Source organism: Oncorhynchus kisutch, linkage group LG21 (genome assembly GCF_002021735.2).
Source record: "Oncorhynchus kisutch isolate 150728-3 linkage group LG21, Okis_V2, whole genome shotgun sequence".
Taxonomy (NCBI): domain Eukaryota; kingdom Metazoa; phylum Chordata; class Actinopteri; order Salmoniformes; family Salmonidae; genus Oncorhynchus; species Oncorhynchus kisutch.
Genome location: NC_034194.2, coordinates 38516519 through 38533862, shown reverse-complemented (window position 1 = coordinate 38533862; position 17344 = coordinate 38516519). Strand labels below are relative to the sequence as shown.

Genomic DNA, 17344 nt, shown 5'->3' with positions numbered 1-17344 from the left:
CCACAGCCTTTAGTTACTATGCCCCCAGCCTTTAGTTACTATGCCCCCAGCCTTTAGTTACTATGCCCCCAGCCTCTGGAATAGCCTGCCAGAGAACCGGAGGGGGACCAAGAGGCATGGAGAGACAGCCTTTAGTTACTATGCCCCCAGCCTTTAGTTACTATGCCCCCAGCCTTTAGTTACTATGCCCCCAGCCTTTAGTTACTATGCCCCCAGCCTTTAGTTACTATGCCCCCAGCCTTTAGTTACTATGCCCCCTGCCTCTGGGATAGCCTATCAGAGAACCTGAGGGGGACCAAGAGGCATGGAGAGACAGCCTTTAGTTACTATACCCCCAGCCTCTGGAATAGCCTGCCAGAGAACCTGAGGGGGACCAAGAGGCATGGAGAGACAGCCTTTAGTTACTATGCCCCCAGCCTTTAGTTACTATGCCCCCAGCCTTTAGTTACTATGCCCCCAGCCTTTAGTTACTATGCCCCCAGCCTTTAGTTACTATGCCCCCAGCCTTTAGTTACTATGCCCCCAGCCTCTGGGATAGCTGCCAGAGAACCTGAGGGGGACCAAGAGGCATGGAGAGACAGCCTTTAGTTACTATGCCCCCAGCCTTTAGTTACTATGTCCCCAGCCTCTGGGATAGCCTGCCAGAGAACCTGAGGGGGGCCAAGAGGCATGGAGAGACAGCCTTTAGTTACTATGTCCCCAGCCTCTGGGATAGCTGCCAGAGAACCTGAGGGGGACCAAGAGGCATGGAGAGACAGCCTTTAGTTACTATGTCCCCAGCCTTTAGTTACTATGTCCCCAGCCTTTAGTTACTATGTCCCCAGCCTCTGGGATAGCCTGCCAGAGAACCTGAGGGGGGCCAAGAGGCATGGAGAGACAGCCTTTAGTTACTATGTCCCCAGCCTCTGGGATAGCTGCCAGAGAACCTGAGGGGGACCAAGAGGCATGGAGAGACAGCCTTTAGTTACTATGCCCCCAGCCTTTAGTTACTATGTCCCCAGCCTTTAGTTACTATGTCCCCAGCCTTTAGTTACTATGCCCCCAGCCTCTGGGATAGCTGCCAGAGAACCTGAGGTGGACCAAGAGGCATGGAGAGACAGCCTTTAGTTACTATGCCCCCAGCCTCTGGAATAGCTGCCAGAGAACCTGAGGGGGACCAAGAGGCATGGAGAGACAGCCTTTAGTTACTATGCCCCCAGCCTTTAGTTACTATGCCCCCAGCCTCTGGGATAGCCTGCCAGAGAACCTGAGGGGGACCAAGAGGCATGGAGAGACAGCCTTTAGTTACTATGCCCCCAGCCTTTAGTTACTATGCCCCCAGCCTCTGGGATAGCCTGCCAGAGAACCTGAGGGGGACCAAGAGGCATGGAGAGACAGCCTTTAGTTACTATGCCCCCAGCCTTTAGTTACTATGCCCCCAGCCTTTAGTTACTATGCCCCCAGCCTTTAGTTACTATGCCCCAGCCTTTAGTTACTATGCCCCCAGCCTTTAGTTACTATGTCCCCAGCCTTTAGTTACTATGCCCCCAGCCTCTGGGATAGCCTGCCAGAGAACCTGAGGGGGGCCAAGAGGCATGGAGAGACAGCCTTTAGTTACTATGCCCCCAGCCTTTAGTTACTATGCCCCCAGCCTTTAGTTACTATGCCCCCAGCCTTTAGTTACTATGCCCCCAGCCTCTGGGATAGCCTGCCAGAGAACCTGAGGGGGGCCAAGAGGCATGGAGAGACAGCCTTTAGTTACTATGCCCCCAGCCTTTAGTTACTATGCCCCCAGCCTTTAGTTACTATGCCCCCAGCCTTTAGTTACTATGCCCCCAGCCTTTAGTTACTATGCCCCCAGCCTTTAGTTACTATGCCCCCAGCCTTTAGTTACTATGCCCCCAGCCTTTAGTTACTATGCCCCCAGCCTTTAGTTACTATGCCCCCAGCCTTTAGTTACTATGCCCCCTGCCTTTAGTTACTATGCCCCCAGCCTTTAGTTACTATGCCCCCAGCCTCTGGGATAGCTGCCAGAGAACCTGAGGGGGGATGAAACTGGACATTTTCAAGCAGATCTTAAAACACACCTTTTTAGCTTTGCTTTTCCTCAGGGATATATATATATATATATATATTGGCTTTTTAGTTTTAAATTGTTATTCTTTAGTTTTTTCATCTTCTTATTTTTCTAGTGTAGTAAATATTTGTATTTTATTTTCATTGTTCATTTATTTCTTTCTGTGAAGCGCATTGTGTTGCATTCGTGTCTGAAATGTGCTATGTAAAAAAATCTTTATTTGATGACAAACGATTTAAACTTTTTGATTCAACTCGTGAATTATATTGAATGTATCTATGATCCCGTTTATATCTTAAAGTATTCACATAAGTCCAGTACTTTAACTAGGAGAGAATATATATTTAGACTAATGAGCTACAGTACCTGTGACTTGTCTCCTCTTTAGACTAATGAGCTACAGTACCTGTGACTTGTCTCCTCTTTAGACTAATGAGCTACAGTACCTGTGACTTGTCTCCTCTTTAGACTAATGAGCTACAGTACCTGTGACTTGTCTCCTCTTTAGACTAATGAGCTACAGTACCTGTGACTTGTCTCCTGTTTAGACTAATGAGCTACAGTACCTGTGACTTGTCTCCTCTTTAGACTAATGAGCTACAGTACCTGTGACTTGTCTCCTCTTTAGACTAATGAGCTACAGTACCTGTGACTTGTCTCCTGTTTAGACGATTGAGCTACAGTACCTGTGACTTGTCTCCTGTTTAGACTAATGAGCTACAGTACCTGTGACTTGTCTCCTCTTTAGACTAATGAGCTACAGTACCTGTGACTTGTCTCCTCTTTAGACTAATGAGCTACAGTACCTGTGACTTGTCTCCTCTTTAGACTAATGAGCTACAGTACTTGTGACTTGTCTCCTCTTTAGACTAATGAGCTACAGTACCTGTGACTTGTCTCCTCCCAGCACGTTGACCATCACCTCCATGACAGTCTCATGCATCCCCAGGACTCTCATTAGGTTGGGGTGCTGGTAGAACACCTTGTTGTTCATTATGTCACTGCAAACACACAGAGGCCAGCTAATTATCTGAGCTAACAGTTGTTTTATAGTTGGACTAAACCAGATCAAACAACCTTAGTGTGTGTGCATTGAGCAATACTGTGGATGCATGGATCACTACAGTAATATTAAATGCACACACACACATACCCTCCACTCCTCTCTCACCCCAGTCCGTCGATCATGAGTTTCTCCTCTTCTTTCCCCATGCGTACAGACAGTAGTGATCTGATCTGGCCCAGAGAGGCCAGGAGGTTGACACAGTCCTGTACTGACACAGCAGAGATGGTGTAACCTGGTAATGGTAAGAGACTAAAGTTAAACTGGACAGTTCTATACTGACACAGCAGAGATGGTGTAACCTGGTAATGGTAAGAGACTAAAGTTAAACTGGACAGTTCTATACTGACACAGCAGAGATGGTGTAACCTGGTAATGGTAAGAGACTAAAGTTAAACTGGACAGTTCTATACTGACACAGCAGAGATGGTGTAACCTGGTAATGGTAAGAGACTAAAGTTAAACTGGACAGTTCTATACTGACACAGCAGAGATGGTGTAACCTGGTAATGGTAAGAGACTAAAGTTAAACTGGACAGTTCTATACTGACACAGCAGAGATGGTGTAACCTGGTAATGGTAAGAGACTAAAGTTAAACTGGACAGTTCTATACTGACACAGCAGAGATGGTGTAACCTGGTAATGGTAAGAGACTAAAGTTAAACTGGACAGTTCTATACTGACACAGCAGAGATGGTGTAACCTGGTAATGGTAAGAGACTAAAGTTAAACTGGACAGTTCTATACTGACACAGCAGAGATGGTGTAACCTGGTAATGGTAAGAGACTAAAGTTAAACTGGACAGTTCTATACTGACACAGCAGAGATGGTGTAACCTGGTAATGGTAAGAGACTAAAGTTAAACTGGACAGTTCTATACTGACACAGCAGAGATGGTGTAACCTGGTAATGGTAAGAGACTAAAGTTAAACTGGACAGTTCTATACTGACACAGCAGAGATGGTGTAACCTGGTAATGGTAAGAGACTAAAGTTAAACTGGACAGTTCTATACTGACACAGCAGAGATGGTGTAACCTGGTAATGGTAAGAGACTAAAGTTATATTTACAATCTGTATGGCTTTGGCTGTGTTTAACTGCAATTTTCTTATGAAAGATGAACAACAAAATAGTAAAATATAACGATTATATCAAACTACCAGAATCAGTCTCGGTGTCACGTGATTGACGTGACACAAGGATCAAGTACATACTCTTCTTCATGGCCCTGAGCAGCGCTCCGATACCGTCGTACTGACGTCTCAGCAGGCTGAACATCACACGAACCAGCTCTGGGTCCTGGATGCTGCACTCCTGAGCCCAGCTAGCCATGGTCTGGCTGATCAACTCCTTCAGGTTGGCTGAGGGGAGATACCAGAGTTTTACACATACAGATATTATAGATAGATACAGTGCATGTCTGAGCCCAGCTAGCCATTGTCCTTCAGGTTGGCTGGAGAAAGAAGGAATTAATTACTATTTCAAATCTAGTCAATATGTGTATTCTCCACATCCTGTGAGTTTACAACTCTTTTACTCTCTAGGGCTCCTATTTTAATTACTATTTCAAATCTAGTCAATATGTGTATTCTCCACATCCTGTGAGTTACAACTCTTTTACTCTCTAGGGCTCCTATTTTATTTTTGCAATATGCCATTTGCTTTAAGAAAATGGCTGTACTTCTGCCATGGGGAATCAGTGGTTGATTAGGCTGGGGGAAGAGGTGACGATTATGTGTGCATACAGATGAACAGTGGAGATAAGGCTGCAGTCCTCCTCATCATGCCCATCCAAGAAAGATTGATAATAGTCTGTCTCTCAGTTATTATGTTAAGCTACAAACAAAATGCAACTCAAAATAAATAAATACATTTGGGGGGTGGGGGGTATGGGGGGGGGCTGTAAGTTCCAAGGCGGCCAGGTGTGTACACTCTTAGAAAAAAAACATGCTGTATAGCAACTAGAATAGTTCTTTGGTTGTCCCATTAAATAACCTTTTGAAGAACCCGTTTGGTTCCAGGTAGAACCCTTTTGGGTTCCATGAAGAACCCTTTCTACAGAGGGATCTACATGGAAACAAACATTATTATTCAAAGGGTTCTCCTATGGGGAAACCTTTTTTCTATGAGTGTAGATTTAACTGAAACAAATATATTTTTTTCCAAGTTGTGTTATGTTTCACCACAATAGGAATGTTGTACAGGAGCCGAGGGAAGAGGCAGGACATATGAAATGTGTCATTTCCAGGGTTGGTAGAAGGATGTAGTTCTACTGATCAGCTGAGTCAAGTTTCAAATTGCATTTGTCACACACACACATGTACAAAGAAATGCTTAACTTGCACGCCCTACCCAACAGTACAGTATTCAAAACAGTATAACTAATGAGAAATAAGGGCCAAAGCCAGTACCCAATGTTCAATGTGAGGGGATACTGGAGTATTGAGGTGGATATGTACATATAAGCAGGGATACTGCAGTATTGATGTGGATATGTACATGTCGGGAGGGATACTGGAGTATTGAGGTAGATATGTACATGTAGGCAGGGATACTGGAGTATTGAGGTAGATATGTACATGTAGGCAGGGATACTGGAGTATTGAGGTAGATACAGTGGCTTGCGAAATAATTCACCCCCCTTGGCATTTTTCCTATTTGGTTGCCTTTACAACCTGGAATTAAAATAGATTTTTTGGGGGTTTGTATAATGTCTGTATCATTTGATTTACACTGCCTACCACTTTGAAGATTCAAAATATGTTTTATTGTGAAACATTAAAGTGTTGCTTTAGCAGTATGCTTAGGGTCATTGTCCTGCTGGAAAGTGAACCTCCGTCCGTCTGAAATCTCTGGAAGACTGAAACAGGTTTCCCCCAAGAATTTCCCTGTATTTAGCGCCATCCATCATTCCTTCAATTCTGACCAATTTCCCAGTCGATGTCGATGAAAAACATGGTGTTGGTGTTCTCAGGTTGATGAGAGGTGTTTGGTTTGCGCCAGACATAGCATTTTCCTTGATGGCCAAAAAGCTAAATTCTAGTCTCACCTGACCAGAGTACCTTCTTCCATATGTTTGGGGAGTCTCCCACATGCCTTTCTGCCAACACCAAACGTGTTTGCTTATTTTGTTTTTTAAGCAATGGCTTTTATTGGGCCACTCTTTCATAAAGCCCAGCTCTGTGAATGAAGTGTACGGCTTAAAGTGGTCCTATGGACAGATACTCCAATCTCAGCAGTGAGGCTTTGCAGCTCCTTCAGGCTTGTCTTTGGTCTCTTTGTTGCCTCTCTGATTAATGCCCTCCTTGCCTTGTCTGTGAGTTTTGGTGGGCGGCCCTCTCTTGGCATGTTTGTTGTGGTGCCATATTCTTTCCATTTTTTAATAATGGATTTAATGGTGCTCCGTGGGATGTTCAAAGTTTCTGATATTTTTTATAACCCAACCCTGATCTGCATGTACTTCTCCACAACTTTGTCCCTGACCTGTTTGGAGAGCTCCATGGTCTTCATGGTGCCGCTTGCTTGGTGACGCCCCTTGCTTAGTGGTGTTGCAGACTCCGGGGCCTTTCAGAACAGGTGTATATATACTGAGATCATGTGACAGATCAAGTGACACTTAGATTACACACAGGTGGACTTTATTTACTAATCATGTCACTTCTGAAGGTAATTAATTGAACAGATCTTATTTAGGGGCTTCATAGCAAAGGGGGTGAATACATATGCATGCAACACAAATAAAAATCCAATTAAAATAAAGGTTGTAATGCAACAAAATAGGAAAAACGCCAAAGGGGATGAATACTTTTGCAAGGAACTTGAAACCCTCGACCTGCTCCACTACAGCCCCGTTAATGTTAATGGGGGCCTGTTTGGCCCGCCTTGTCCTGTAGTCCACATTCAGCTCCTTTGTCTTGCTCACATTGAGGGAGAGGTTGTTGTCCTGGCATCACACTACCAGGTCTCTGACCTCCTCCCTATAGGCTGTCTCATCGTTGTCGGTGATCAGGCCTACCCCTGTTGTGACGTCATGATGGTGTTTGTGTTTGGCCACGTAGTCGTGGGTGAACAGGGAGTACAGGAGGGGACTAAGTACACACCCTTGAGGGGCCCCAGTGTTGAGGATCAGTGTGGCAGACGTATTGTTGCCTACCATTACCACCTGGGGGCGGACCATCAGGAAGTCGAGGATCTATTTGCAGAGGGAGGTGTTTAGTCCCAGGGTCCTTAGCTTAGTGATGATCTTTGTGGGCACTATGGTGTTGAACGCTGAGCTGTAGTCAATGAACAGCATTCTCACATAGGTGTTCCTTTTGTCCAGGTGGGAAAGGGCAGTGTGGAGTGCGATTGAGATTGCATCATCTGTGGATCTGTTGGGGGGGGTATGTGAATTGGTTTTCTGGCATGATGGTGTTGATGTGAGCCATGACCAGCCTTTCAAAGCACTTCATAGCTACCGACATGAGTGCTACGGGTCTGTAGTCATTTAGGCAGGTTACCTTCACTTCCTTGGGCACTGGGACAATGGTGGTCTGCTTGAAACATGTAGGTATTACAGACTCAGTTGAGAGGTTGAAAATATCAGTGAAGACACTTGCCAGTTGGTCCGCGCATGCTTTGAGGCCACGTCCTGGTAATCCATCTTTGTGAATGTTGACCTGTTTAAAGGTCTTACCCATATCGGCAACAGAGAGCGTTATCACACACTTGTCCAGAACAGCTGGTGCCCTCATGCTTGTTTCACTGTTGCTTGCCTCGAAGCTAGCATGAAATAAATGTATCTCGTCTGGTAGTCTCGCATCACTGGGCAGCTCGCGTCTGGGTTTCCCTTTGTAGTCTGTAATAGTTTTCAAGCCCTGCCACATCCGACGAGCGTCAGAGCCAGTGTAGTAGAATTCAATCTTAATCCTGTATTGACGCTTTGCTTGTTTGATGGTTCGTCTGAGAGCATAGCGAGATTTCTTATCAGAGTCCGGATTAGTATCCCGCTCCTTGAAGGCGGCAGCTCTAGCCTTGATGCGGATGTTGCCTGTAATCCATGGCTTCTGGTTGGGATATGTACGTACGGTCACTGTGGGGATGACGTCGTCGATGCACTTAATGATGAAGATGATGACTGAGGTGGTGCACTCCTCAATGCAATTGGATGAATCCCGGAACATATTCCAGTATGTGTTAGCAAAACAGTCCTGTAGCGTAGTGTCCACGTCCTCTGACCACTTTCGTATTGAGCGAGTCACTGGTACTTCCTGCTTTAGTTTTCGCTTGCAAGCAGGAATCAGGAGGATATCATTATGGTCAGATTTGCCAAATGGAGGGTGGGGAAGAGCTTTGTATGCATCTCTGTGTGTGGAGTAAAGGTGGACTAGAAATTTCCTCTGGTCGCACATGTGACATGCTAGTAGAAATGAGGTAAAACCGATTTAAGTTTACCTGCATTAAAGTCCCCGGCCACTAGGAGCACCACTTCTGGATGAGCATTTTCTTGTTTATGTCCTTATAGAGTTGGTTGAGTGCGGTCTTAGTGCCAGCAGCGGTCTGTGGTGGTAAATATACGGCCACGAATAATGTAGATGAGTCCTCTCTTTGTAGATAGTGTGGTCTACAGCTTATCATAAGGTACTCTACCTCAGGCGAGCAATACCAAAAGACTTCTTTAATATTAGACATCGTGCACCAGCTGTTATTGACAAATAGACACACACACCCACCCTTCATCTTACCAGACGTAGCTTCTCTGTCCTGCCGGTGCGTGGAAAATCCCGCCAGCTCTATATTAACCGTGTCGGTGTTCAGCCACGACTCAGTGAAACATAAGATATTACAATGATATCCAATGATTGCACGTTGGCCAATAGAACGGATGGCAGTGGGAGTTTACTCGCTCACCTACAAATTCTCAGAAGGCAGCCCGACCTCCTCATAAGAGACGGTAGCAGAAACATCATGTACAAAATAAGTAAAAGAATACGTTGCAAACAAACTAACAAAAAAACACAGTTGTTTAGAGGCACGTAAAACCTCAGCCATCCTCTCCAGCGCCATTATACTAGTGTGTGGGTGTTAGTGTGTGGGTGTTAGTGTGGGGGTGCTAGTGTGTGGACGTGTGGGTGTACGTGTGTGGGTGTTAGTGTGTGGGTGTGTGGATGTGTGGGTGTTAGTGTGTAGGTGTTAGTGTGTGTGTTAGTGTGTAGGTGTTAGTGTGTGTGCGTTAGCGTGTGGATGTGTGGGTGTTAGTGTGTAGGTGTTAGTGTGTGTGCTAGTGTGTGGGTGTTAGCGTGTGGGTGGTAGTGTGCGGGTGCAAGTGCATGGGCGTTAGTGTGGGCGTTAGTGTGTGGGTGTTAGTGTGTTAGTGTGTCAGGGTGTCAGTGTGTGGGTGTTTGTGTGTGGGTGTTTGTGTGTGGGTGTTAGTGTGTGGGTGTGTGGGTGTTAGCATGTGGGGATTGGTGTGTGGGGGTCAGTGTGTGGGTGTGTGGGCATTGGTGTGTAGGTGTTAGTGTGTGTGCTAGTGTGTGGGTGTTAGCGTGTGGGTGTGTGGGTGTTAGTGTGCGGGTGCAAGTGCATGGGCGTTAGTGTGTGAGCGTTATCACACACTTGTCCAGAACAGCTGGTGCCCTCATGCTTGTTTCACTGTTGCTTGCCTCGAAGCTAGCATGAAATAAATGTATCTCGTCTGGTAGTCTCGCATCACTGGGCAGCTCGCGTCTGGGTTTCCCTTTGTAGTCTGTAATAGTTTTCAAGCCCTGCCACATCCGACGAGCGTCAGAGCCAGTGTAGTAGAATTCAATCTTAATCCTGTATTGACGCTTTGCTTGTTTGATGGTCCGTCTGAGAGCATAGCGAGATTTCTTATCAGAGTCCGGATTAGTATCCCGCTCCTTGAAGGCGGCAGCTCTAGCCTTGATGCGGATGTTGCCTGTAATCCATGGCTTCTGGTTGGGATATGTACGTACGGTCACTGTGGGGATGACGTCGTCGATGCACTTAATGATGAAGATGATGACTGAGGTGGTGCACTCCTCAATGCAATTGGATGAATCCCGGAACATATTCCAGTATGTGTTAGCAAAACAGTCCTGTAGCGTAGTGTCCACGTCCTCTGACCACTTTCGTATTGAGCGAGTCACTGGTACTTCCTGCTTTAGTTTTCGCTTGCAAGCAGGAATCAGGAGGATATCATTATGGTCAGATTTGCCAAATGGAGGGTGGGGAAGAGCTTTGTATGCATCTCTGTGTGTGGAGTAAAGGTGGACTAGAAATTTCCTCTGGTCGCACATGTGACATGCTAGTAGAAATGAGGTAAAACCGATTTAAGTTTACCTGCATTAAAGTCCCCGGCCACTAGGAGCACCACTTCTGGATGAGCATTTTCTTGTTTATGTCCTTATAGAGTTGGTTGAGTGCGGTCTTAGTGCCAGCAGCGGTCTGTGGTGGTAAATATACGGCCACGAATAATGTAGATGAGTCCTCTCTTTGTAGATAGTGTGGTCTACAGCTTATCATAAGGTACTCTACCTCAGGCGAGCAATACCAAAAGACTTCTTTAATATTAGACATCGTGCACCAGCTGTTATTGACAAATAGACACACACACCCACCCTTCATCTTACCAGACGTAGCTTCTCTGTCCTGCCGGTGCGTGGAAAATCCCGCCAGCTCTATATTAACCGTGTCGGTGTTCAGCCACGACTCAGTGAAACATAAGATATTACAATGATATCCAATGATTGCACGTTGGCCAATAGAACGGATGGCAGTGGGAGTTTACTCGCTCACCTACAAATTCTCAGAAGGCAGCCCGACCTCCTCATAAGAGACGGTAGCAGAAACATCATGTACAAAATAAGTAAAAGAATACGTTGCAAACAAACTAACAAAAAAACACAGTTGTTTAGAGGCACGTAAAACCTCAGCCATCCTCTCCAGCGCCATTATACTAGTGTGTGGGTGTTAGTGTGTGGGTGTTAGTGTGGGGGTGCTAGTGTGTGGACGTGTGGGTGTACGTGTGTGGGTGTTAGTGTGTGGGTGTGTGGATGTGTGGGTGTTAGTGTGTAGGTGTTAGTGTGTGTGTTAGTGTGTAGGTGTTAGTGTGTGTGCGTTAGCGTGTGGATGTGTGGGTGTTAGTGTGTAGGTGTTAGTGTGTGTGCTAGTGTGTGGGTGTTAGCGTGTGGGTGGTAGTGTGCGGGTGCAAGTGCATGGGCGTTAGTGTGGGTGTTAGTGTGTGGGTGTTAGTGTGTCAGGGTGTCAGTGTGTGGGTGTTTGTGTGTGGGTGTTAGTGTGTGGGTGTGTGGGTGTTAGCATGTGGGGATTGGTGTGTGGGGGTCAGTGTGTGGGTGTGTGGGCATTGGTGTGTAGGTGTTAGTGTGTGTGCTAGTGTGTGGGTGTTAGCGTGTGGGTGTGTGGGTGTTAGTGTGCGGGTGCAAGTGCATGGGCGTTAGTGTGTGGGCGTTAGTGTGTGGGTGTGTGGATGTGTGGGTGTTAGTGTGTAGCTGTTAGTGCGCGGGTGCAAGTGCATGGGCGTTAGTGTGTGGGTGTTAGTGTGTGTGCTAGTGTGTGGGTGTTAGTGTGTGTGCTAGTGTGTGGGTGTTAGTGTGTGGGTGTGTGGGTGTTAGTGCGCGGGTGCAAGTGCATGGGCGTTAGTGTGTGGGTGTGTGGGTGTGTGGGTGTTAGTGTGTGGGGGTTAGTGTGTGGGTGTGCGGGTGTCAGTGTGTGGGTGTTCGTGTGTGGGTGTTCGTGTGTGGGTGTTCGTGTGTGGGTGTGTGGGTGTTAGTGTGAAGGGGTTGGTGTGTGGGGTCAGTGTGTGGGGGTTAGTGTGTGGGTGTGTGGGTGTTGGTGTGTGGGTGTTGGTGTGCAGCTGTTAGTGTGCAGCTGTTAGTGTGTGGGTGTTAGTGTGTTAGTGTGTGGGTGTTAGTGTGTGGGTGTTAGTGTGTGGGTGTTAGTGTGGGGGTGTTAGTGTGTGGACGTGTACGTGTGTGGGTGTTAGTATGTGGGTGTACGTGTGTGGGCGTTAGTGTGTGGGTGTTAGTGTGTGGGTGTGTGGGTGTTAGTGTGCGAGTGTTAGTTTGTGGGCATGTGTGTGTGTTAGTATGTGGGCATGTGGGTGTTAGTGTGTGGGTGTTAGTGTGTGGGCGTGTTGGTGTTAGTGTGTGGACATTAGTGTGTGGGTGTTAGTGTGTGGGTGTTAGTGTGTGGGTGTGTGGTCGTTAGTGTGTGGGTGTGTGGATGTTAGTGTGTAGGTGCTAGTGTGTGGATGTTCGTGTGTAGGCGTTAGTGTGTAGGTGTTAGTGTGTGGATGTTCGTGTGTAGGCGTTAGTGTGTGGGTGTGCGGGTGTTAGTGGGTGGGTGTTAGTGCGTGGGTGTTAGTGTGTGGGTGTTAGTGTGTGGGTGTGTGAATGTTAGTGTGTGGGTGTGTGGATGTTAGTGTGTGGGTGTTAGTGTGTGGGTGTTCGTGTGTAGGTGTTAGTGTGTGGGTGTGTGGGTGTTAGTGTGTGGGTGTTCGTGTGCCGGTGTTAGTGTGTGGGTGTGTTGGTGTTAGTGTGTGGGTGCATGGGTGTTAGTGTGTGGGTGTGTGGATGTTTGTGTGTAGGTGTTAGTGTGTGGGTGTTAGTAAGAGTGTCAGTGTATGCCGATATACAGTGACACGTGAACAGGGATGAAAAGTGAATGGCAGCAGGAATATATAAATACTAATGGTAGTATATACATGTAATCAAGAGTACCAGTGACTAGTAGCAGGATAAATAGATAGATACATTATGGCAATCAATAATTAGTGTGTGGGGGAGGGAGAGCAGTAGTTGTTAGTCATTTAACAGTCTGATGGCCAGGTGATAGAGCAGTCAGAAGGTTCACTGTGATATGTTATTATATTCTTGGGTCAAGTCAATAAATATACACACATGCACGCAAGCTTTCAAACACTCCCCTTTTCTCCTCTTCTACTCTTCTTTTGTCTCGATCCTCCTCTCCTCCTCTCCTCCCCCTCCTCTCCTATTTTGTCTCTCTCCACCTCTCCTCCCCTTTTGTCTCGATCCTCCTCTCCTCCTCTCCTCCTCTCCTACCCCTCCTCTCCTATTTTGTCTCTCTCCCCCTCTCCTCCCCTTTTGTCTCGATCCTCCTCTCCTCCTCTCCTACCCCTCCTCTCCTATTTTGTCTCTCTCCCCCTCTCCTCCCCTTTTGTCTCGATCCTCCTCTCCTCCTCTCCTATCCCTCCTCTCCTATTTTGTCTCTCTCCCCCTCTCCTCCCCTTTTGTCTCTCTCTCTCTCCTACCCCTCCTCTAGTTTTGTCTCTCTCCTCCTCTCCTCTCCTCCCCCTCCTCCTCATGTCTCTCTCCTCCTCTCCTCCCCCTCCTCATGTCTCGTATCTCTCTCTCCTACCCCTCTCCTCCTCTTATTTTGTCTCTCTCCCCCTCCTCTCCTTTTATCTCTCTCCCTCTCTCCTCTCCTCTACCTAATGTAGACGTCCTACCTAAACCCCCTGAATTCCCCTCCATCCTCATCTAAAACGTGATCTTTTCTCATTAAGTCGATGAGGCTGGACTAGATAAGAATGTTAAGTACGTTGTCATTAGAATTCTCCCTCAACAGATATTGGACTTTTCTTTATTTTTTTCTCCAATAGATTGCCTCGATAATAAGTATGTAACTTCTGCTTGTCCTTCAAAACTTATGGAGGGAGTGCCTGGGGGAAAACTGAACAGTCTGTTCCTGGTACACCAACAGCTGTAGCTATGTACTGTACATGACATTATTGTAGGTCCCTGGTGGGAAGGACCAAGGTTAGTCTTGACTTTGGATTGAGAAGGAAGTATACTGATCAGGGTAAAAAAGCTAAGCACACAACTTCAGAAACCAACCCCAGGAACTTAACAAGAGTAAAACTATAAAAAGTAAACCGAGTAAAACTATAAAAAGTAAACCGAGTAAAACTATAAAACAAAACAAACAAAAAACACCTCTAAACTAACAACTACCTACAAACAAACAAACATACAATTAAACTAAACTAACAACTACCTACAAACAAATAAACTAAACTAACAACTACCTACAAACAAATAAACTAAACTAACAACTACCTACAAACAAACAAACTAAACAAACAACCACCTACAAACAAACAAACTAACAACTACCTACAAACAAACAAACTAACAACTACCTACAAACAAACAAACAAACTAACAACTACCTACAAACAAACAAACTAAACAAACAACTTTACCTACAAACAAACAAACTAAACAAACAACTTTACCTACAAACAAACAAACTAAACAAACAACTACCTACAAACAAATAAACTAAACTAACAACTACCTACAAACAATCAAACTAAACTAACAACTACCTACAAACAAACAAACTAACAACTACTTACAAACAAACAAACTAACAACTACCTACAAACAAACAAACAAACTAACAACTACCTACAAACAAACAAACTAAACAAACAACTTTACCTACAAACAAACAAACTAAACAAACAACTTTACCTACAAACAAATAAACATACAATTAAACTAAACAAACAACTACCTACAAACAAACAAACTAACAACTACCTACAAACAAACTAAACAAACAACTACCTACAAACAAATAAACATACAATTAAACTAAACAAACAACTACCTACAAACAAACAAACTAAACAAACAACTACCTACAAACAAACAAACTAAACAAACAACTACCTACAAACAAACAAACTAAACTAACAACTACCTACAAACAAACAAACTAAACAAACAACTACCTACAAACAAACAAACTAAACAAACAACTACCTACAAACAAAGAAAGAAACTATTCACAATATTTTCTCAAATAAACATACAATTACCACTTTATTTTTTCCAGTTTGTACATTTAGTGAACTCTGATTTCGAGGTCGAACAGACACCATCTCCAGTGGCATGGTTTGAGCTGTAACAGCAGTCTAATTGGTGTGAATAAAAGCTGGTTGGCAGACAGAACCCTACCCTGGGAGCCGAGTCACAGAACACACACACACACACACACACACACACACACACACACACACACACACACACACACACACACACACACACACACACACACACACACACACACACACACACACACACACACACACACACACACACACACACACACACACACACACACACACACCTCTGTTCTACTCCTGGTTCAGAAGTGAAGCTGTCCAAAAAACACTCCGCTGCCTGACTACAAATGAACAGAGCCATGTATGTAGATGTTTTCTCTGCTAATGAGGGTTTTGTGTGTAGCTAAATAACAGAGAGGAAGTGTCCTCCGTTTTAAATGGAGGGAGCTTCCTGGACTTCCTGGACTTCCTGGAGTTGTGACAGGAGGTTGTTGGTGAGCTACTGAGAACAGACTGGATGTTATTCTAGTGTTTTGTAGTGTTGTTGGGGAACAAAACATTTTACAGATATCTGACGGAGTAATAATATCTGCTTTCATTAGTGAGGTATGAGGATAACATGAGATTCCGATTATGACCTGCAGGGATGTCAAAATGAAGAAGACATTTAAAAAAACATTTTTTTTAAACTCTTCAAACTTGTAGAACTGCAGTGCACCAGGCATTAACATTTCACACAGTCCTACCGTAGTATCGGCGTATCCGATCAGATAAGTGATGAGTGATGAGTGTGTTTCCAGTCTGTTACAACTGACTGAATACGTATGGCATGTTGTTATGTTAATGTGTTGTCTTGGTTCACACAGTATCTTACAGTGGTTCACACAGTATCTTACAGTGGTTCACACAGTATCTTACTGGGAGCGGCCTGTTCCTCCTCCGTAGGTTCCTCCTCTAGTTTCTTGGACGGTCCCTTGATCTTATAGAGCATGGCCAGCAGACGACCCTTTATAGACGTGTCTTCCTCCTCCTCCTCCTCCTCCACTGGGATGCCTGCAGGAACCGAGACAGAAACAAATATGAAGGGCAGGACTGGGAGGATGATTTTAAACTCAGATGTCTCCATCACATTTTGACATAGAGGTTCATGTAGACCAGGGCAGCCCAACACTCTTCCTGGAGATCTACTGTCCTGTAGGTTATCAGTCCAATCCTCTTCCTGGAGATCTACTGTCCTGTAGGTTATCAGTCCACCCCACAGGACGGTAGATCTCCAGGAAGAGGGTTGGTGAGCACTGATGTAGACCTAGAGTGTATTACTACAGTTAGCATATACAATCACTATGGAACCTGTCAACCTATTGATTGATACTGATGCCAGTCAAGAGACAGCATGTCATATAGGAGTCATTGTAACTTTGGGATGACTTTTTGAATGAATAACTGAAATTATGTATTGATTTGATGTCAATGTGAGATCTGTGAGTTACAGTATGTGCCTGCATCTCAAGTTAGGATTTGTCTTTTAACTGTGTGTGTGTGTGTGTGTGTGTGTGTGTGTGTGTGTGTGTGTGTGTGTGTGTGTGTGTGTGTGTGTGTGTGTGTGTGTGTGTGTGTGTGTGTGTGTGTGTGTGTGTGTGTGTGTGTGTAAGTAGGTGTGTGCGTGCGTGCGTGCCTGCGTGCATGTGCTTCTGCATATGCGTGTGCTCCCATGTATATGTGTGGTGTGCGTGTGAACATTGTACCGCAGTGCAGTCTCAGCTCATCATGAAATTTGTAGAGGTCCTCCTGAATCTCTTCAGGACAGGGACAGTCCTCCCCAGCAGCAAAGTTTAACAGGATGTTGATCTATATGGACAGATGGTGGGAGGGAGGGGGAGAGAGTCGGAGATTGCGAGAGAGAGAGAGAGAGAGAGAGAGACTCAGACATAGAAACTGAGAGGCCATCCACACAGAGAGAGACTCAGACAGAGAAACTGAGAGGCAATCCCTACACCACAGCATCATTACAGTGAGTCAGACAGGCCAGGAGATTCTCCCTAGATCTCTATGACATCACAGCTGTTTCATCCAGGAGATAGGTCAAACCATCCAGACCACCAGGAGATAGGTCAAACCATCCAGACCACCAGCGTGGGGACATCATTTATAGAGGATGCTATGAGGAGATAGGAGACATTCTACACCTGCTATACACCTGTCATAGAAAAACAACATATTTACCTGATATTTGTTGGATATTTGATGATTATATAAGTAAGACATTTCTGTTCTATTAAATGTCTGTGTAAACCAAGAGGAGCCTAAAAACCTACGGCTGGCATTCCAATGATCAGATGTGGTGGGTG

At 45.4% G+C, this 17344-nt stretch overlaps 1 protein-coding gene across 3 annotated transcripts in view; it reads right to left on the bottom strand.

Annotated features, from left to right (window-relative positions):
- LOC109880797 (ryanodine receptor 3) overlaps window positions 1–17344 on the bottom strand; it is a 284327-nt gene that overhangs the window by 125997 nt on the left and 140986 nt on the right. For all 3 annotated transcript variants that reach the window (XM_031800945.1, XM_031800946.1, XM_031800947.1), the window contains 5 exons: window positions 16742–16844; window positions 15915–16049; window positions 4336–4482; window positions 3228–3354; window positions 2943–3057 (listed from right to left, as the gene is read on the bottom strand). In XM_031800945.1, coding sequence (XP_031656805.1) covers window positions 2943–3057; window positions 3228–3354; window positions 4336–4482; window positions 15915–16049; window positions 16742–16844 — 627 coding nt within the window. The remainder of the gene's footprint in view (window positions 1–2942; window positions 3058–3227; window positions 3355–4335; window positions 4483–15914; window positions 16050–16741; window positions 16845–17344) is intronic.